The 20885-nt window shown below is 49.9% G+C and overlaps 1 protein-coding gene across 3 annotated transcripts; it reads left to right on the forward strand.

The window, feature by feature from the left end:
• Positions 1-1612: 1612 nt before the first annotated feature.
• Positions 1613-20848, forward strand: BID (BH3 interacting domain death agonist). 3 transcript variants are annotated; one of them, XM_040063493.1, is made up of 7 exons: positions 1613-1704; positions 12409-12517; positions 13836-13903; positions 15715-15901; positions 17153-17295; positions 18087-18287; positions 20012-20848. In XM_040063493.1, the coding sequence occupies exons 3-7, from the start codon at positions 13895-13897 to the stop codon at positions 20021-20023; spliced, it is 552 nt and encodes a 183-aa protein (XP_039919427.1). In that variant the 5' UTR covers positions 1613-1704; positions 12409-12517; positions 13836-13894; the 3' UTR covers positions 20024-20848. The 3 variants fall into 3 exon arrangements, with proteins under 3 accessions (XP_039919427.1, XP_039919430.1, XP_039919429.1); XM_040063496.1 differs by having other exon boundaries at positions 15715-15892; XM_040063495.2 differs by lacking the exon at positions 1613-1704 and adding an exon at positions 2469-2583.
• The last annotated feature ends 37 nt before the right edge of the window (positions 20849-20885 follow it).

A 20885-nucleotide genomic window follows, 5' to 3' on the forward strand; every position in this document is an offset into this window, starting at 1 on the left:
ATCCTGTAAGGATTCGACCTGGGCACCCATCTCTTAAGAATTCCAGCGGGCCCTGAGTAAATCCTGCTTTAAATCCTAAGCCTCAGCAGCAATGGAGCAATTTACCAGAAAAAGGACTCCACAGGTGGCAGTGGGTGAAAGCAACAGTGTTGGCATGTGGCTGCATCTCCTCCTGGAGCCACAGGGAAGAAGGAGCCTCATGCTTCATTTTATAGACGAGGGACATGATAAAGAGTTGCCTTCTTCCTTCGCCTGTATCCTTTTACACAGCATTCAAAATAATGAACAAAAAAGCCCCTGCTCCAGAAACCAGCTCTGGAAAAAGTGCTATTTTGCCTTGGCACATTGGGAACACTGTGAATGCCTGTGGATACCAGAAAAGTGGAAAAACTAGTATTTCCTAACCTGCTGAGTTAGTGTGTGGTGCTTTTCTGCATGTCTGAGGTACAGAAATCACGTGGTTTTCTGTAAGCAAAAGATAACATCTCCTTTTTATATCACATGTTGATATGAATATGTAATCCATGTTACTTGGATAACAGAAACAAAAAGATATTTTAAAAACCCACAGTGATTTCTCCAAAAAAAAAAACCAAAAAACATTTCGGGCAGAAGGGAGAGAGTGGGACAGTGCTACTTGGGGCAGTGCTGACTTTGCAGAGCAAAGCTAAACAGTTTGAGGAAACAGAAACTTCTCTTCAGTTCCTTGAAATTTATGTATTTGCGTGTATTTTTTTGCCCCATTCCTAGCGGGAAGCCACGCGGTGGGCTGACCAGCATGACTCAAACCTGACTCGGGATTGGTTCAGCCTGTTTTGTAGAATCCCAGAAACTTTAAAAACCGCGGCAAGGTCAGGCAACCCAAAGCCTGAGCGTGGCACTGGCACTGTGACTCGGCACGTTAGGAAGGAAAATGTGGCAAGAAGGACACCTGTACTGAATACCAGGTAAGCGTGGCTCTAAACACAGCTATATTGACGTGTAAGGCTGTATTAAATAGGAATTCGTTGAAGCAGGGCTGTTTTAGTACACTTGAAAGGAGGCTGTACCAAGGTGGCGGCTGGCCTCTTCTCCCAGGCAACAAGTGACAGAGCACAAAGTCCTAAAGTGCACCAGGGGAGGAATTTCTTCACAGCAAGGTGATTAGACATTGGAATGGGCTGTCGGGGGAGGTGGTGGTGGTGTCACCGTCCCCGCAGGTGTTTAAGCAAAGACTGGGTGTGGCACTCGGTGCCATGGTCTAGGTGACACGGTGGTGTTCGGTCACAGGCCGGAGCCGATGATCTCAGAGGTCTTTTCCAGCCTAACTGGTTCTGTGATTCTGTGAATTTAAGCCGATAAAACGATCTGAAACGAAAATCCGCATTTATTTGGCAGGGATAGAAAGCGGTTGTAGATGCGTTACGAGGAGCCTTTGGCCAGGTCGGGACCTACCAGAATTCCAGAACGAGGATCTGTTCTGGGCCTGGTATCGGGGACATCCCGAGGCGATTCCCGAGGCCGGGCGGAGCCCGAGGCGCGGGGAAATTCCCGGGGCGATTTCCGAGCCCTCAGCCCGTGCGGCCGTTGGGCCGGGCCGGCGGCGGGCGCGTGCCGCGCGTTCCCGCCCGCGGGGCGGGGCCGCGCCCAGAGAGCGCTCAAATACCGAGCGACGAGCGCGGCCCGGCCGCCGCAGCGCTGCAGCCCCGCGGTCCCGGAGCCCCGGTGAGTGTTGCCCGCGCTTCCCCGGCTGCGGGAGCGGCTCCGCGGGGTCGCCGCGTCGGGCGGGCGGCTCGCGGGGCGTGCGCGGGCGGCGTCCCGGGCGCGCCCCGAGGCTCGGTGCTGCGCGGGCCCGCCGCGCTGTGGGGCCCGCTGGCTCCCGGGCCGGAGGGTGCCGGCTGCAGCTCGCAGCCCCGCAAGCCTGGGCGGTGAAGTGGCCCCGCGGGAGTCCGTGTGCGCGTTCTGTTTGCTCTTCTGGCTGCTGGAAACTCCTCCGCCTCCCGGCCGCTCTCCCGGTTCCTTTCTGCCCGCCGAATCCGGCCTCGCGTTTCAGCCGTGCGGGCTGTTCGTTCATTTGCTCCGTTTCCTGCTCTGCCGCTGTCCCGCGCGTCCCTCCTCACCCGTGCTGGGAGTGACTCCCCCGCTCTGCCATCGGCTCCGGCCCCCCTGCCGCTTCCCCCCGGCGGGATCGAGCCCCTCCGCACCCCCCTGGCCCCTGCCGCTATCGCGAACCGGCCTCCCTCCGGCTCAGCTTCAGGTGTTTCACAAACCCACAAAAAGTCCTCTTTGCCTTTGGGCTGCGCGGCGAAGCGCAGCATCTCGCCCCGCGTTTCTGGCGAGAGCTTTCAGACGCGAACGGGATTGGCCGGGCAGGGGAGAGAGGAGGGAGTGAATTCTGCGGCGGCGATTCCGGAGGGGCGCACGCTGCCCTCAGCCTTCGAGCGACAGGGATGCGGGAGTGGCAGGAAAGAAAGCAAGACAAGGGTTTCCTTGCTAATAATAGCGCTAGCGTTTTGAGGAAGAGCAGGTGACTGATAGAGATGAGTCAGTTCAGTGGGAGCTTTTCTTTGTTTCCCGTGACACACGGGGCCTGTTGGATTCAGGGTAAGTGAAGGCTGGAACGGGAGGCTGAGTAACGTGTGAAGCGAAGGGAACGGAGTGAGCAGGTCTCCTTCCTTAGAAGAGTGTTTCTGTGAGTTACATGCTCTGCTGGTGGTCTCTGTGCCTTGGAGTGACAGTGGCTCTGAAACTGGTGGGTTTGGCGGGTTGAGGGGGGATGTTCTTGTCTTCTTTTAAACGGTAATATTTTGTAGCTTAAAAAAATATATATATATATCTATATATAGGACCTCAGAGTTATCTATATCACTAAAGAGTTTATTTGTAAAGTCAATGCTTATTTCAGAAACGGAGAACTTTTCTTTACATCTCTTGGAGTATCTGGGCTGTAATCTTGTTATGGCATACTTATTATCTGTTCAAAACGGTTGAAGTGTTTGGTGGAGGAAGGAGCAAAGTGGTTCCCCGACAGGAAATTATTTTTGAAGGTTTTGTTTTGGCTTGGTTTTTTTGGTAAAGGACTTTTTGTAAAAGTCCACCTGTGGGGAAGAGTGGTTTTTGTTCTAACTTTTTGTCGCTAATCAGACTGAAACTGTTTTCACCTGCCTGTGGAAGCATAACATCTTAAAGGGTGTTATTTAAAAAGAAGGGGTTTTCTGTGTGGGTTCTTTTTTTTTTTTTTCCCTTTCCTTTTCAACCTCTTTACATGAGTTTAATGCTGTTTAGCATCTTCTTTAGGATAATTTTGCAACAGGTATTTCTGGAGATCTCTTCCGTGCTGCTGATGTTACACAAAAACACTGGGGGAATGCATTGTATAAAAAAGTAGCATTCTGGCACCCTGTTAATTGCTTGGATTTCTGCAGCCTGTCTCTTATCTTTCATTAGAGGTAACTGGCAGGGCTTGGGGACCTGCTGAGGCAAAACCCTTCCATCGTGCATGTGCAGAGTGTAACAGGTGATGGTAAAACCTTGTGGACAGGCTGCCCTGTACCAAGGAAGGCTGGTGTGAAAAACCTCCCCTTCGGATTTGTCAGTGCCTTCTTGTTTGCATCTGGTGACATTTGCTGAATTTAGGAAGAAAAAAATGTGACCGATTTTTTGCTTAGGTGGTTTTGTTGGGTTCCTGCCCTCCCAAATTCTTCAAACCAGATTAGGCCAGCTGAGACTGCGAGTTCAGCTCAGATTCTCCCAGAGCACGGGCAGCAGAGCGATGTACAACACTGCACCGGGGCTGCCTGTGCCAGCCTGGAGTCTGCGCTCCTGGGATTTGGACATGCCTGAACCCAGAACCAGGGCTCTACACCTCTGCATAATGTGAGGGCCTTGTTAAGGAGCTCAGTCTGGCTTTCTATTTCTGTTAGATCCTAAACCAGTAAGAACTGTGATATATAATTAGAGAATTATATGGGGGGAGGGTATTCGCTGAATACTCTCACCTGGGGTCATTTTTGCCATGTTTCCCTATATTGTGTTTTTCCTGTGTAACAGGATGACAGGAGTCATCCACGCTCCACAGGAGTCTGAGGAGCTGACAGATCAAACAGGGTTTGTTTGTTTTTTTTCTGTAATAGAATGAAAATGTAGAAGCAGGCAGACACATAAATCTAGTGGCTGTCACCTTTGGAGACCTTCCTGGAGCAGCCTGGAAATCATCGGATGGGGGAGAAGGGAGTGTCTCTAGTAACTCTGACCGGGTTTCTGTGCCTGCTGCAGGGACTGCTGGTGTGACTGCGGAGGAGCAGCCTCGAAGTGTTGGTTCCTTGATAACGCAGCTCCTTTGGCCTCTGGATATGAACTCCCCAGCAGGGCAGAGCCAGCCGGGTCTGCGGTTTTCTGCTGGGGGGAACTGTGCGCAGATGGGCAGGTTTCATTTTCACTGCTTAGCAGTTCCTGGATGAGTGAAAGAGCAGAATTTAGTAGCGACTCTGGGTCGGTTTTTGGGGTTGTTTTTTTCTCAAGGAGTCGCCTTCTCCTTTTTGTCTGTCCGATTACGGACTTTTGGGGGCTGGAATTACCTGCATATCTGTGTGCTGTGCAAAACCAAGTACGTGAAAGTATTTCTAATTAGTGAATGGGGCTCGTGGCTTAGCCAAAGGTGCAAAACTCTTGGAAGTCTGAGCCCATTTTAGTTTTGGATGGCTTTGCTCGGCATTGGAGGAGGTTTGCAGGGGCTGAGTTTAGCTTTAGTGAAAGTTTATCAGTTACGATTACGGTATGTGTGTAGGTGGTCCCTTCCTCAGAGGTTTTACAAGTCTGATTTTTTTGACCCAGACAAGATAGGAAGGATATAGGGAAATGAGGGGTAAAATGTAGAAGGAAATGTTGGGTCACACAGTGTCCAATGTCATTCTTTAGGTTTGGTAGCAATCTGTTAAGCTTCTGTGATTGCCTTGATTTGTACCAGGTGTGTGTAGTGAGCCATGTCCTGACGTCCTGCTGTTACCCCATCCATACTGGGAACAGAACTGGGCTCTGGTGTAGACTAGGCACCTCCTTGCACCTGGCTGACAGGCAGGAATTGCCTCCTGGGTGCTTTCTGAAGCAGTTGCTCAGTGCAGAGCTGTGTTGGTGTCTCCTTCACACCCTCCTTGGCAAACAGCTGCTCCAAGAATCCTTCAGCCCCCTCCCCTTGAGTAGCCCCATGGCTGGGAGCGTTGTTAGCACTGCCTTGGGCACTTGGGGACTTCTCTTGATCCAGTCTGCTGCTTTCCCTGTCTCTGCACCCCTTGGCACAGCTTGGAGGTGCAGCTTGGCCCTGGGGGGCTTTGGCTGGACTGGCCTTGCTGGCAAACGTGAGGAAAGGGCTGTACCCCTTCATGCACTATGGGAATTCTGCTCTTTCTCCCACGAGAGGACAGTGTCATTGTGGCTTTAAACTCCTCCTACCTCAGTAGCTTGCTCCCCACTTTCCTTTAAACTCTCAGAGCTTTTATTCAGCTTCACTGGAGTATGAGCAGGGGAATTGGACTGTGTGTGCAATCATGGCACACGTGGATGTCGGATTTTTGTTTAAATGTCTGCAAACCTGCCCTGTTTCCTGGTAAAATGTGACCTTTGGCCAGTTGTAGTGCTCTTACTGCTGTTGTAGAACAGGCAATACCCAGGTGTCTCAAATATTTTGGGCTATTTCCTTCATCTTTAAAGGACACATACGTTCCTTGGTAAGTGTAACTTCTGGTTGTTCAGTGTAATTGTAATTGCCGTAATACTTTTAGACTGGCAGCCACACAAAACAAACCCACTTAGATCAGCAATTTCTGTATTTTGGGTTTGTAAGCTCTTCCTAGGTTTCAACATCAGCCTGTTCCTCCTAAGGTAGAACTGAAAGCGAAATTGTTCTGCTTTGTTTCTTGCACAGTCATGTGTTTTCTCCTAGAAGAACAGACAATTTTTCACTCTTCTTGTAGACCTACAGCAAAGAGAGCCTGGAGGTGTTGAGTGGAAGAAGCAACATGCTGAGGCATCTCCTGTGTGCCTGGCACTAGGAAATGTGTACTCCTGCAGGCATCTATTTACAGTTTTCCTGTCTCGGTTCCCAAATGGCTCCTGCAGCGTTTCTTTGAGAGGGAGTATTTTCTGAGCTCTGTATCATTGTGGAAGGTGTTTAAAAGAGATGTTACTTTCTTTTATGCTCACAGTGTATGAAGTGCTGCTGTCAAACAGCTTTGATCAGGGTGATGGATGCTGCTTTGAGTTACTATCATTTTTGGCTGCCTGGTTTGATGCACAGCTTCCTTTTTAAGGTTCTTAAGGATTTCTGGGCTCCTGTCATAAGAGATTCCTTCAAGATTACCTTGATTTCTTTTTTAAAATATTTTTGTACTGGCTTCTTCAGTTTAACTGTCATGGTGGGAATGGAGGTTGCAGTGCAGCCCAGTGGGAGAAGGGAATCAAAGGATCTGTGTCAGACTTTCCTTCTAGGGATCGGCTCTGGCTGGCTGTGCTAGTGCACAGCTCTTTCATGAAAGTGAGGATTGTAAGAGACATTTAACTCTGATACACTGGATGTTTAGGAGGGGAGGAGCCCATTGAAAATTCACTTCCATGTTCTGGAAAACAGACAAATATTGACACAGGGCTGTGGATGCTCTCAGAGCACATGAGCGTGAAGATTTGTCTTCGAATGCCTCCCTCTAGAAATGCTTTGGGTCTTGTTATGATGCACGTTCAGAGTCTGAGAGGGGTGAGCAGGCTCCACTGAAGGCATTCTGGGGAATACCAGCTGTGAGAATTCCCTTGACAGTAAATTGTCCAGTGCGCTGAATTGTTCCTTAGCAGCTCCTTGAGTGCCATCCTGGCTGCTACATCAGCACCCTTGTTTAACTAAGCAGGGACCTCCTGAAGTGCTGTTCTTTGCATGTGTAATTTCTGATGGGCCACTCTGATCCAGTATTTAAATTTCACACTGAAGCACCTTTACAGCTTCTGTGCAGAAGTTCCTGGTGCTTACCAGTCTAGAAAGGGAGTTCTTGCCTACTCATATGGCCGGAAAGGCAGAGGGAATGCTGCTGTTAGGGGCCACCTGTGTCCATAAAGCTGTCTTTTTGAGTTCTTTTTAAAAATACTTCTGCCCAGTTTCTTGCTTTGCTTATCTAACTTGCCAGTCAGGCAAAGGAGAGACAGATTTACATTCCCCTTTACTGTTGGTATCAGCTGTGAAACGCATCCAAGTTGTAGAATGACGTGGCATTCTGATGTTCTGACTGATGGCTGTCCGTGCTCATGCTGGCACAGAACAGTAGTGTGCTTGTATTAACACTCCAGTCAGGAGGATTCTCTTGTCCTGTGGGTGGAATGGCAGTTCTTGTATCCAGGCCCACGCTCTGAGATCTTAGGGCTGGCAGAGCCTGTCCAAGTGGCACCTGCAACTCTCAGAGCAGTGTTGCCAAGTGCTGACGCTGTCTGCTGTGGGACCTGAGCTCTTTGTCGCTGCTCCAGTGTAAAAGCAGCTTTGCCAGAGTGCAAGGACCCAGTGCCGTGGCCCAGCTGGGACGTGCTCTAAATCCACAAGCAAGTCTTGCATTTCTCTGGTTGGACACTGTCGCTTGCACATCACCAGTGATGGCTGGAGTTTGTCCCAGTGCTGCCTGCTCTCCCATCTCTTTGTCCTTCCTTGATAATATCAAAACACTGGAACTGTGATTTCCTCAGTGCTTCCTGCTTTTCTGTCATTTCTGAGAGGCAAACATAAGAACTGCTTGCAGTGCTGTAGCAGGGGTCTGTTGCAGCTGCTGGGCTGAAATAGATTTTGAGCAGGAAGCTAGCCCTGTAAATTCCAGTAGACTTGTGTGATAGTGGTGATGGTGCTTTTTCACCAGGGTTTGCTCTGCTCCCTCCAGCCAGGGAGGAAAGATAGAAGCATTTTCCCAACCTTACCGAGGAGATGAAGTGCACAACGAACTTACCGGGCTGGAGTTCCTCTGCTCAGCACCAGAGGGGAAAAACTCACCCAGTGTCAGATCCAAGAAACTCTGATAGCCAAGATCCAAGTCCTGCCCAACACATGGAGATGTGGAAATTCTCTTTGGGTCTAGCTGTAGGCAGCTGAATTCAAATTCCAGCTGCAGGCTTCCTGCTGACTCAGTTTAAGCACAGCTGTGTCTGTGGGCTGGCTGGCTGCTGAAGAATAAAGTGTTGCTGCGCTGCCTCTGTCACTGCTCTGCTACAGAAACCACACTGATGGGAAGTTCCTGCCTGCCTGTTTTTTAAGAGCAGTAGTGATATGCCAGTGCTCCTTCTTACTCATTCGTGTGCTGTGTGGGGGCTGGTCACCAGAGCTTTTTGAGCCAAGTGAGAGGGTGGCTGATGAGGGATTTGGATGTTTTTCTTCCTAAGAAGTCAAAGTACTGCCCTGATAACCAGAAGATTGCTGCAATTCATGTCATCCTGAAAAGGCAAAAGACCTTCAGGAGCTTAAATAAATTTCTGTCAGAAAGGCCAACTGACAGCTTCTTTATAGAATTGTCTCTAATAAAGTTTTTTCTTCCAAAGAGGTTAGATAAAACCCGTTTAAACAAAGAGTGCATTGTATTTCCAAGCCAAAATACACAGCTGATTGTGTTTGGTGTCCAGGCTGAGGTGATAATTCTGTACTAAAGCAGCATAAAGAAGCAAAGGTAAAAATGTCCCAGCTAAGGCAGTAGTAAGTATTCATCAAAGGTGTGAGGAGTAAATGGCTTTGTGTTTGTGCTGGGCTTTTTTCCCTTGCTGGAGAAATTGGTAGTGTCATTATTTGCATCCTAAAGGAGAGAGTTTGAAGCAGAGAGGAAGAGAAACAAAAGCTGAAAGCCTCAAGCAGTCGGCTGTCCCGCTTAGAAGTATCAGGGAGAGGTTATCGCGGTTGGATTTTAAGTAGTCTCATGATTCCTGCCTAACAGGGCATTCCTCCCAGGAGCCAAGCAAATAAATTGCAAGTGACTGTGAGAGGAGGTGTGTCCCGCTCTGGGCCACTGAGCTGCTGGTATCTCCGAGCATGCTCCTCATGGTTTGTCAGTTTTGCCACTTCCAAAATGAGCTCTTGATGTTGCATCCTCCCCCGGAGGCAAATAGGTGGAAATTACCTTAGTTTAAAAGTTCCCTGTGGCAGGGAAAGTCCTGACACTCTCCAAGCCAACAGCTTTGGTGTTAACCAGATTTATCAAACCACAGCTCTGTGTGTGTGCATCCATACATGCCCAGAGGGTCTTGTTGAGCCCATCCTTCACCTGGTTTACACATTGCAACGTCTCTGTTCTCCCACCATCCTGCTTCTCCAGAGCCTGGAAGCAAATTCTGCTTTAGGAGCGAGTCTCAAACGAGGCAAAATCTTGGGGCATTCTAAACATCGTTACAGGCTGGCAAATCCTCTGCAGAGCAAGGAGCGATGAGGACAGGTGTCCTGTGGTAATAGTAACATCCTATTTACTCGTGTCAGCACTGTTGTTTTTGCACCCCAAGAAGATACCGTCCCTGGGCTGTTGAGTTCCTCTTGGGTTTAAGGGCTGGAAGTGGAGCATTGCAGAGTGATGGGGCTTTTGGTGACTTTGGGCTCTGGGATGTGGTATTTGCTCTCCTGACCTGAAGCGCTGCAGACAACAGTGGCTCAGCTCAGAATATCCTCAAGTAAGGAACTTCCTGACTCTGTGCTCCTGTTTTTCTTTCTTCGTTTTCCAGTAGTGACTGGTTATGTAAAGTAGTTGTGCCTGTGGCAAGTTCTCACGAGGACAGTAAAAATGAGTGGTTGTGGTTCGACATTTGGATTTAAAATGTCAGGAGATGCCACATACTTGGTTTTCCTGCCTGTAAAATTATGCCCTTGCTCTGTAAAAAGCTCTGTAGCTCAGCAGTGAAGCATCTGCCTGCAGGACAGGTAAGTGCCCTTCCCGGAAGGGGCAAATAAAACATTGCTTTATTTCTTCCAATAATGATGTCATCCTGACTGCCACACCCAAAGTTCTTACCTTGCAGCTGCCACAAAGGGAAAGGAATGCTCAGGTAGGAAGTTTTTGACTTTGCAGCGACTGATGCTTTGTTGTGGTTTCTGCTTTGGGGATTTTAAGCGCTCCTAACTCAAACATGAGACATAAACATCTTGACAGCTCACACAATAGGTCCATTGACCAGACACTGTCACTGTCTGGTGTGTGCATGGGAGGTGTCTCGAATCCAGACACATTAAAGGAGTCAGTCCTGCAGGCCTGTGGTTTTCCTGCCCAGAGAACAGTAACTCCCAGGCTGAGCTGGGAGGAGAGGTGAACAATCTGAGGGGAAGGGATGGCAGGCAGAAACGCTGTTTGTGGGGTGGCTTCTTTTCTGAGCTGTCTTGAACACGTAGCACAAGTGTGGAGATGAAAACTGATTTGTAGGGTGGCTTAGCACTGCTGCAGGGATTCTGGGACCTGCTGCTGTTGGGGCAGCCCTGAGAGCTGTGGGGGCTCCCCCAGCAGGTAACCTCAGTGTAATGAGGCTTTTCCACCTGCAGACTTGCGGTGCCATCTCTCCTTAAGGCCTGGAGTCAGGGGGTTCTGGCGCTGCCTGCTCTTGCCTCAATCGATGCCACCCCGCACTGGCAGACTGCAGGTGGGAAAAGCTCCTCTGGTGAGTTCCTTGTGAGATTTAAAGGATAACACAGCTCGGGGATGAGAGGGAGAAACAGAAGTTGGGACACCAGACCTGAAGGAGCTGTGTTGTTGGAGAGCAGTAAGAACCATCCCTCAGGGTGTACTCAGCCCCATCTAAAAAGCTGGGATTGCCTCAGAGGGAGCATCCACAGAATTCACTTGTGAAACTGCTGTGTGTGGGTGGGATGAGGTCTTTCCTGCTGCACTGACAGGTGCTTCTCTCACTGTAATTATATTTTCTTACCATATGCCTCTCCACAGTCCTGCATCCCATACAATGTTGAGTTGGAATGAACATGCCCTACCCTGACTCTGTAGAACAGATTTAAGGGTCTTAAATTTGTGATTAAAGTACCCCCTTCATTTTTTTTTTTTTCCTAAGAAAGAGAGAAAGAACAGGTCTAAAAACCTGGTTGTAGTCTTACGTGTTGAACACTTCAAGGCATTTAGTGGTTTCTCAGGGGCAGCTCATTTCTCACAAAGAAATGTGAGCTTCCCACAAAGCTCATTTGTCTAATGAGTAAATTGAAGTAAAAAAATGAATAATGTATTAAAATCAATTGGTGTTTCAATTAAAATATAATATTCTGTAAAATTCAGTCCAAGATTTCAGCAGCCCTAAAGCAGCCTTAGCAACTGATCTGAATTTGAGTGTAGATGGTGCTTGGACCCTTTTACCCATCCTTTCTCCTCCAACTAAAGATTCTTGGTACCCAATTTAAGGTAACCTTTTTCCCTCCATCAGAAACAGTCTTAATCTGGATCTAAAACTACCAGGATTCCAGAGCCTTAATGATTGAAAAATTTGGGTGGTATCAGCACGATTACATTTGACTGTTTGGGGTGTGTTCCTTAGGGGACCTTTTTGGTTTGTTTTTTGGAGGTGTTTTTTTGAGATTCTGTTAGGGAATTTGACTTCTCAGGAGAAACTTTGTGACTATTGAAGCCCTTTGCATTGATTCAAAGTAGTTCCTGTAATTACTAGTTAACTAAAGCAAAAAAAAAAAAAAATTAATTTGCCTGTATTGTAGAGGTAGGAAGCCATTTTGGGGTGTGAGAGAAATCCTTTTTCCTCTTCTCTGCTGTGTTTTTGACCACCCAAGCAGAACTTTCTTAGTTGAGGGCAGGTGTTGCCTTCGGGGGCATTCACTGCATGGGTGGTCAGTCATTGGTTTAGGAAATTCAGTTTGTGCAGTTACCATGTTGAGGCTCCCTTGTCTTCATTTTTTTGCCATATTAGTACTCTGGAGTGTGGTGGAACTTTTCATTGTTCTGTTTGTGTGTTTGTTTTATCTCTGCTCACGTGCAGGTGCTGATAAAATTGCTATTTGCAGCTATGGTGGGTGACTTTTTTTATTATCTCCACGTTTGTGGACTTGGCCTGAGGAGTGTCAGTATCTACACAGAGCTGATTTGACCCCTGAGGGAAGGGAAGAACCCACAGGTGTTGTAAGGTCTCTTCTCCCTGCACAGCCACTGACATCTGCAGCAGGCACCTGCCTGGGCTGGAGAGTCTGTGCCTCTTCATTTAAAGCAGGGAGTGGGAAAATGGCATGGAAAAGGAATGTTCTGTTATCTCTGAAACCAGGATATGTGCAAACTGAGCCTTTACCTAACCTGCAGAAATATTGCTTGTGGGGACAACTCCTGAGGAGTTTACACAAAGCCAAAGTCCTGCCACAGACTCAGGTCTAAATCCCCACTTTCCTCTTAATCTCAGCATTCCATTTCGAGTTCTCAAAGCTGAAGTCTCATCTGTCTCTTCCAGCAAAGTCAAGCCCAGAAGAAAAGTCACCCTGACCTGTTTCAGAGCCCCTTGAGGTCCCAAAGAGCAGGACAGAGGACTCTCCCCAGCCAGAACACTCCTTAGGGTAGAGGTGAGTAGCAGCAATAGGGGTTTAAATGGAATAGAGGAAAATGCAAAGCAGCAAGGGATAAACCTGTGCTGTAGCTGTTAGTCTGACAGAATTCCAGGGAAAGAAGAGCTCATGGTTAAGAGGCTGTTGTGTGTTCCAGACATATTTGAGACTTTGTTTTGGTCTTGGGTTTCTAAGAGCCTTTGAAAAGTTGGGAGATTCTTGGTCTCTTGAAATATGACTGTGGTTTGCTTCAGAGTTTGAATTTCTTTCTGCTTTCACTTCCCTCTTTTCTACCAGCACACTTAGTTACTTAAAACACAGATGTGAGGGGTTGTTACTGTGAAATAGTCATTTATCTCTAGCCCAGGCCTTTGATGGTTAGCAGGCCTTTTGTTTGGGCTCCTTAGTGCTTCCAGCCCATTTTTGGTTCGAAGGTGCCTGCATAACACCCGGGTTACTGCCCTGGGTGAGGGGGGCTTGGTAGGGAGGGAATGCCCACTTGAGCCAGGCCCTGCTCCTCAGGAGTTGAACCAGAGACTTCTGTGTGCAGCTGTGGGACTGTCGTGTCTAAGGCAGCAAGTGCACGCCTCAGCTGCTCCTGGCAGGATGAGGAGGGGGCTCTGTGCTCCTACATCTCCCCTTTGGGAGGGAGGGAGGGAGGCTCCCCTGTGCCCTCCCTCGCTGCTTGTCTCTTCCTTGGGCTCTGTCCTGCTTTTTCCCTTCTTCCTGGCTAACCTCCCTGGAGGCTCAGCAGGGTTGCACTCGGGACTGGAAGCCTCTGTTGGCACTTGATCCAGTCTTTCCCATCACAGATATTTGTTGGAAAGTATTGAAATGAGCCTGAGGAGTTTACACAAACTCCTTGGATCTCTTGCATGGAGGCACCCTGGAGGCCCTGCAGATGTCAGCTGGGTTTTTCATTTCAGAGCATTCTGCTGTGCATGCAGACCCAGCAGCTCACCTACTCTCAGGAAGGTGCTCAGGAGTTCCTCTCTGATCATCCTGCTCTTCATTCCAGCCTCTGCCTCCATGGAGGGTTGTCCTTCCCTTCCCCAGCAGCAGCTCTTGGCTTTAAAGCCCTGTTTGTAGGTTGTGTCACTCCACTGTCTGGAACACGTCTATGGCAGGAAGGAGATTTGTTCCTCTCATTCACACAGTTGTGGTTTCCTCAGCCCTTTTGTATGACTGATGGTGTTTGATGGCAGCTCTCTCCAGAAACAGGGACATGCATCACTGAAAGGGACATTTACTATGAGATATGGCCAGGCACAGCTGCAAGATGTGGATTTATGAGAATTTTTGTCCTTTCACACTTTTCTTTCTTACTCTTTCACAGGACAAGGACTTCTAGTCTGAAGCAGAGGGTGACCGAGCTGCTCTGTCCCTGAACCCATCATGGAACAGGTTAGAGTCAGACACATCTGAAGTCAGCTGTTCACAGAGTACTGTGGTTCTCTGGTGCACTTGTCCTGACATACTTTGAAGGGGATAAGTCTCACTGCTGGCTCGTGTCCTTCCTGAATTTCCCAGACTTTCTGCAGTGTTCCTGCACTGCTCTGAATACAAGGAAGTGGATGGAACCAGTTGGATTGCAAGCTGCTTCCTTGCAGCACTTGGTGTGGCACTTCCCCTTGGTACTGCAAGCTGGAGATGTAGCTGTGTAAGAGACTAAAATATTTATTGGTAAAGCAAACAAACTGCTAAAACTAATAAAGGAATGAGCACAGCCCTGTGAGCAAAACACTACATTGCTTTGTGCAATGTTAAACACAATTGTGATGCTGTTACTTGGCACACTTTAATCTTACACACTGAGGTGTAACTGAAGTGTCTGTCATCCTCCCCCAGCCCAGCTCATGTTGGGATACAATTCTAACCCCCTACTCTGCCCTCCCACAAACCTTTTGAACATAATAAAAAAATTTTACAGTTTAAAAACGTATCGGTGATAAACCCAATGACCAGGCCAGCAGGCTGTGGAAGGGGATTGCCACTGGTGCCCCAGTGAGCTGCACTACTAAACATGCATGCTCAGATCATGGAAGATGTGTTTCTCTTCATCTCTGACCGATCATATACTTCATTTTCCATTTGTTTCCATTTCTGAACCCTGCCTGTTGTTGACTTTGTTCCTCCTTTTGTCTGCCCAGTCAGATATGGTTATGTCTAGGCTTTGCAAGGTTCCACTCCCCAAAACTCCCTTTCAGTTACCAAGTTCATCCTGGTTGCATGTTGTTGACATAACAAACCATTCTTCTTGAACTATTTTTCTTCTCCCTAGATAAAATTAAGCCAAAGTATTTTCTTACAGGCAGACCATCTGCATACCAGAGCAAGGATTTTCTTTTTTTTTATTTATGTGCTTACACCACATCCTGCTCTCTTACCTGTTTAACTAAAATTATTGGAGAGTCTCCTGCTTTTCTGGAGGCCTTGGTTGGTTATGAGGCCTGGTGTTCCAGTGGGGCCTCTTGCTCCCATCAGTCTGCCTGCCTCATGGACCTCCTGAACCCATTTGGGCCCTCTGTGCTGCCTTGCCTGAAGGCTGCAGGCTGTGTGGCCATGGGGACAGCACGTGCCCATTTACTGGGGTGAAACTGATCTGCCATCTGACGTCACTTCTCTTGTGAGCAGTTCCTTGGCTCTCTACGAGGAGCTGAACAGGTTGTTGTGGAGCTGGTGGAGGTTCCTTGGGAGAGGGAGAAGAGATGTGAACCCTGGAGGTTTTAGCAGGCTTGTGCTCTTATCTCTGTTTCCCACCTTGTTACTGCTCTGCTCTGATTACATCCACACGGGCAGCTGCTGCCTTCTTTATGCACAGCAAGTGGAATGCCCAGCTCCCCAACACAGGGTAAAACCCTTCCAAACACGGGTGTCTGAGTAAGGGCGTGGATGGTTTTTGCTGAATGCACCTGTTCCAAAAGAGGAGCTCGGATCGGGGTCGCTGCCGTTGCTGCGCAGCTGGAAATGCGAAGAGGAGGTGAGCTGGGTTTTCATCAGCAGTTTGTAAGAGCAGAGCCTTCTGTCATTCACCATGGGACAGCCCTGTGTGCTCCATGGCCAGCAGTCACTCTGCATTTGCTGAGGCCTTGTGGACCTGACGCTGTTCAGGGTGCCCAGAGGAGGCCACAGAGACGCGTTCAGGGTTGGAGAGCCCTGCTTTGAGCTGGACATGCTCTAGGCTCGGGCTTAATGGGGACTTCCTTACGTCCCAGATCGATGGATCTCTTCAGATGGAGCATGCACTGCTGTTCACCTTCCTGGAGGTGTCCTCTGACTGCAAGTTCAGAGACCAGCTGCAATCCCTGCAAAGCCCGCGGATCATGTGGTGCCAAGCAAACGATGACGATGAGCTTCAGACCGATGGCAACCGGAGTGGCCACCTTCAGAATGGTGAGCTAGGTGAGCAGGCCTTCCTCCATCCCACAGGTCTCTCTGAACATGCTGGTTTTCTTTCCCCATTTCCTGTCTTTGCTGTTGCCTGTTTCAGAGGAGTAATGTTTTCTCTACTGAGAAACTTCAGTGTGTAGCTGTTGGTTGGGAATTTAACACTTAGGTTAAGACAACTGGTGCTTAGTACTTTGTCTCTCCATGGATTTCTAGAGCACCTGTTTTGTCTGCAGCACACCAGACAAGGGCACAGAGCTGGTACTGGTGGTAGCTGACCTCAAGGTGTGATACAAGGCAGTTAAGTTAGGCCTCACACTGCTCCTCAGGCAGTATCCATACTTGGGCTAGGAACTTGGAACAACTCGAGTTCTGGTACTGGGTGAATCCCTTTCTGCCCTACCAGTGTGGTGGAAACTGTTCCTCAGGTAGTTTCTGGTCCTGTTCCTGCTTTGCTAGCCATCTGCAGGGTGGCTGCTGCCCTTTGCCCAGGGTGTGTCAGCTGCCACACTGACCTCAGCTGGAGCAGGGCGAGGAGGAACTGCTACAGCAAATTGCCCTCTCACGCCAATTTGCACAGGTCTCGTGCCAAAAGCAGGTAGGACAAGGTGTAAGGTTCTCAGCTGAGAACTGATTCAGACTAGATAGATGTAAGGAAGGTTTTTACAGTGAGGGTGGTAAAACTCTGGCACGGGCTGCACAAAGAGGTGATGGATGCCCCACCCCTGGAAACATTCAAGGTCAGTTTGGCTGGGGCTTTGAGCAATCTCATCGAGTTGCAGATGTCCCTGCTTATTGCAGGGGGCTTCTCAAGGTCCCTTCCAACTCCAGCTTTTCTGTGAGGTGCTGTATTTTCGATGGTGCTTAAGGGGCAAGTCCTGACAAGTCACGTAAATTCTAGAATCATCAGGTTGAAAAAGACCTTCAAGGTCATGCACAGCTTCTCAATTCCCGTCTCTGGGCAGGATGTTTGCTGTAACTGTCCTGTTCAAATTTTGCTTTGGAGATGTTCTAACATGCCCTGCAGTGATTTTTTTGGGGGGCAGGGTGAGGCTGCACTTTACCTAAACTACAGATGTAAACCCCTGTTTGCCCCTATTTCTGGTGAGCAACCTGGGTGCACTTAAAGAAATCGTGCTTAGACCTGTCATGAACACACTCACGGGTGGGAAGGAGGTTGCTAAGGGGGCTTAGCAAAATGCTGTGACCTGCACTGAGCCTGGTCTGACTACAGCCTGTGAAGTCAGCTCTGCTCTGTGTTGGCAGAGGGGGCTCCAACGAATGAAGAGGTTATCCGGATCATTGCTGCTCAGCTCGCTGAGATCGGAGACCAGTTTGATAAAGAAATCCAAGGAAGAGTAGTAAATGACCTTGTGCAGCACTTCCTGGATGCAAAGCTGTCTAAAGAGGTGAGTGAAAAGCAGCCTGACAAGCAGGTCTCCTTCTGAATATTCTGCATCCTTCCTGCTGTGACTTTGAAGGCATCTGAAAATTCATCCCAAACACTTAGCTTTGAAGGTTTGTTAGAGGTGATTCAGTGGCAGAAGTTAATGTGTAAATTGGGTTCCTTGGGCTCATCTCCTTTCTGCAGATGGTGAGATGGTGGTTGTGGAAGAGGACTGACTTGGAGGCATTTTGTCCTTTTGGTGGCCCTGTGGCTTATCTTGGAAAATGAGCGGTCTGGTTAAGCTTAGTTTTAGTACTTAAGATCTCTGGACTTTTGTGCCAAGTCTTGTATATCTGCTGACCATCATGAGGGTAAAAATTGAGACGGTTAGTGACAGGAGTGTAACTTGTGCTTTTTACTGAGCACTGAAGAGTCAACCAGTCACGAGACCCTTTTGTGGTGCTGTGTGTTCATAGGCACAGTTCTGGGAGTAGCAGTGGGTTTAGGCCAGGCTGGGGTGGCCTCATCCTGCAGCTGGCTCAGCATCTAACAGGCCTTGCTGCTGTGCAAGAGAAGTAGAGTTTGAGTTCTCTTGTGTTAAAAAGCAAAAAGAGGCTGTTTGAGGATTAGATCCACGTCTGGATCAAGGGCCACAGTGTTTTGGGGGTGTTTTTTATGTAACAGGCTGGCTGCCAAGGCTGGGAGGAAGGGGAGTTTCAAGTAGCACATCAGTTACTAGCCCAGCCCTGGCAGGCTGTGCAGTCCCCTTTCTGCCCCAGCTGTTGCAGAGATCCCTCTCTTCCTTGCATACAGGAGATAATCCGGCACATGTCCAGGATAGTGGAAGAGCTCATACGATCCATCCCTGCAGACATGGAGCACGAGAAGGCCATGTTGGTGCTGGCAATGGTCTTGGCTAAGAAAGTTTTGAATACAGCACCCTCCCTCCTACGCCGTGTCTATGACACCACTCTGAACTACATGAACCAGTTCCATGACTACATTGTGGATATGGTGAGTCAAAGAGCTCTGGGGCGTCGTGTCACAGTTCCTTCTTGCCCTCCTCTCAGAGCAGCCAGTGAACACAGTTCACTTGTTCTGCTGGGCAGGGAGAGCTGTGACTGCTGCTCTCCTCCCTGCAGTCCCCTCAGGGAGCTGTACCAGTAAGATCTGGTACAGCTTTTCTTCCCTCAGCGAAGGAAAGCCTGACCTGAGCTCTGTTGGCTGCATTTCCCCAGTGTCTTGACCCTGAGGGCTCTGCTCTCATCTTCCTCAGCTCCCCAGAGCCTGGGAGAGCTGGAAGGGGAAAAGGAATTGCTCCTGAGAATTAACACTACCAGAGGAACAATGAGAAGTGGTCAATCCCATTCTTGTTCTCTGTTGGCACCTGAGCAGAGGCTGTGCAGCTCACAGGCAAGCCAGGCTGGAGGCTGCAGCTTCAGCAACTACCGAGGCTGGGGAGGGCAGAGGATGCACTCGCTGCTGCTGAGGCTCAGTCCTTGGGAACGAGAGTGGAGCAGGCAGGGCAGTGATCCTGTGTGAAGCAGAGGTGACACTGCTGTGCTGTGCTGCAGGCTGTGGGACACTCCTGCAGCCTTGGCAGGGACAGTGCTGGCAGCAGCCTGCAGAGTGTCACCGTGCCGTGTCCCTCAACACTGCCCTGCCCCTCCCTCCGTTTGGCTCCAGGGTGCCGAGTTACCCCAGAAATGGGTCAGTGAGAGCCAGGCCCCTGCTGCTGCCACAGCGGCTCGTAGCAGCAAGGGCAGGGAGGGCTGGAGCTGGGCAGCAGGGCAGGGCTGACCCACACTGCCCCAGGGGCCGTGTCCCTGCTGCTGGCACAGGAGGGAGCACTGCAGGGGGCACTGCTGGAGCTGTCCTGCACAGGGGGGAACACTGCAGGGGGCACTGCTGGGGCTGTCCTGCACAGGAGGGAGCACTGCAGGTGGCACTGCTGGGGCTGTCCTGCACAGGAGGGAGCAGTGCAGGGGGCACTGCTGGGGCTGTCCTGCACAGGAGGGAGCAGTGCAGGTGGCACTGCTGGGGCTGTCCTGCACAGGAGGGAGCACTGCAGGTGGCACTGCTGGGGCTGTCCTGCACAGGAGGGAGCACTGCAGGGGGCACTGCTGGAGCTGTCCTGCACAGGAGGGAGCAGTGCAGGTGGCACTGCTGGGGCTGTCCTGCACAGGAGGGAGCACTGCAGGGGGCACTGCTGGAGCTGTCCTGCACAGGAGGGAGCAGTGCAGGTGGCACTGCTGGGGCTGTCCTGCACAGGAGGGAGCACTGCAGGGGGCACTGCTGGGGCTGTCCTGCACAGGAGGGAGCAGTGCAGGTGGCACTGCTGGGGCTGTCCTGCACAGGAGGGAGCACTGCAGGGGGCACTGCTGGAGCTGTCCTGCACAGGGGGGAACACTGCAGGGGGCACTGCTGGGGCTGTCCTGCACAGGAGGGAGCAGTGCAGGGGGCACTGCTGGGGCTGTCCTGCACAGGAGGGAGCAGTGCAGGGGGCACTGCTGGGGCTGTCCTGCACAGGGGGGAACACTGCAGGGGGCACTGCTGGGGCTGTCCTGCACAGGGGGGAACACTGCAGGGGGCACTGCTGGGGCTGTCCTGCACAGGGGGGAACACTGCAGGGGGCACTGCTGACCTGCCAGGTTCCTGGGCAGGCACAGGGCAGGGCTTGCCGCGGGAGAAGAGCCCTGCTGCTGTTAGTAATTCCCTTTCTGTTTCTCTCCCTCCAGCTGGGTGAATGAGCTCTCCAGCCCTGTGTGGATGCCTGAAGATTTTCCTTAAAGGATGAAATTCACTTGATTTACTTTTAACTTCTGAAACCCATCTGTAAAAGGGATGGCAGATGATAGATAGGCTTTTGTAGACTAGTACAACAGTAGTGCTGGGAGCTGCCAGGAGCAGCTCTGCCAGGACCTGTAGGGAGTAGCGCTTGCCTCGCTCCTTTACAGTATTTTTATTTTAGCAGCAGCAATCTTTGTGCAGAGCCTGCCTTGTGTCTCTGCAGGCCCAATGGGCACAGGGCCTGCCCTCTGTGTTTTTCTGAGCAGCTGTAGCATTTAGCTTTAGTTATTCACTTCCCAGCCCTGCTCCTGCAGCTGAGCCGTGCTGAATGCTGTTCCCAGGAGTGGTTCATCAGCAGAATCATCCGTGGGGTGGGTGGGAGTCAGGTCTGTCTTGATGAGAAGCTGGCAGCAAGAGGGAACAGAGCCCTGAGGGATAGAGGGGGGTGTGGCCAGACAAGGCTGGCACCAGGATATCTCAGTATCAATCACTATACACCTGGGTTTGCTTGAAAAATAAAACTGATGGGAAAACTGTAAAGAAAAGGGCAGGGTAGGCACAGGGCAAGTCCTTTGGGGAATGCAGCCTGGATCTGGTTAAGAAAAAGTAGCATATCTTTTAGTTACATCTCAGGTTGAACAAACTTGGACTCAGGTTGCTTGATACATAATCACACAAGGTGGTAAATGTGCCACCTGTGATCCAGGGGCCTCGGGACTTTCAATATTTAAATATTTTGGCGTTTTTTAATATAAATAAAAAATTCATTTCTGATGGCTACTCCAGCTCTGTGGACTTTCAGTTTCCACCTGAGGTTTTTTT

Source organism: Hirundo rustica, chromosome 4 (assembly GCF_015227805.2).
Source record: "Hirundo rustica isolate bHirRus1 chromosome 4, bHirRus1.pri.v3, whole genome shotgun sequence".
NCBI lineage: Eukaryota > Metazoa > Chordata > Aves > Passeriformes > Hirundinidae > Hirundo > Hirundo rustica.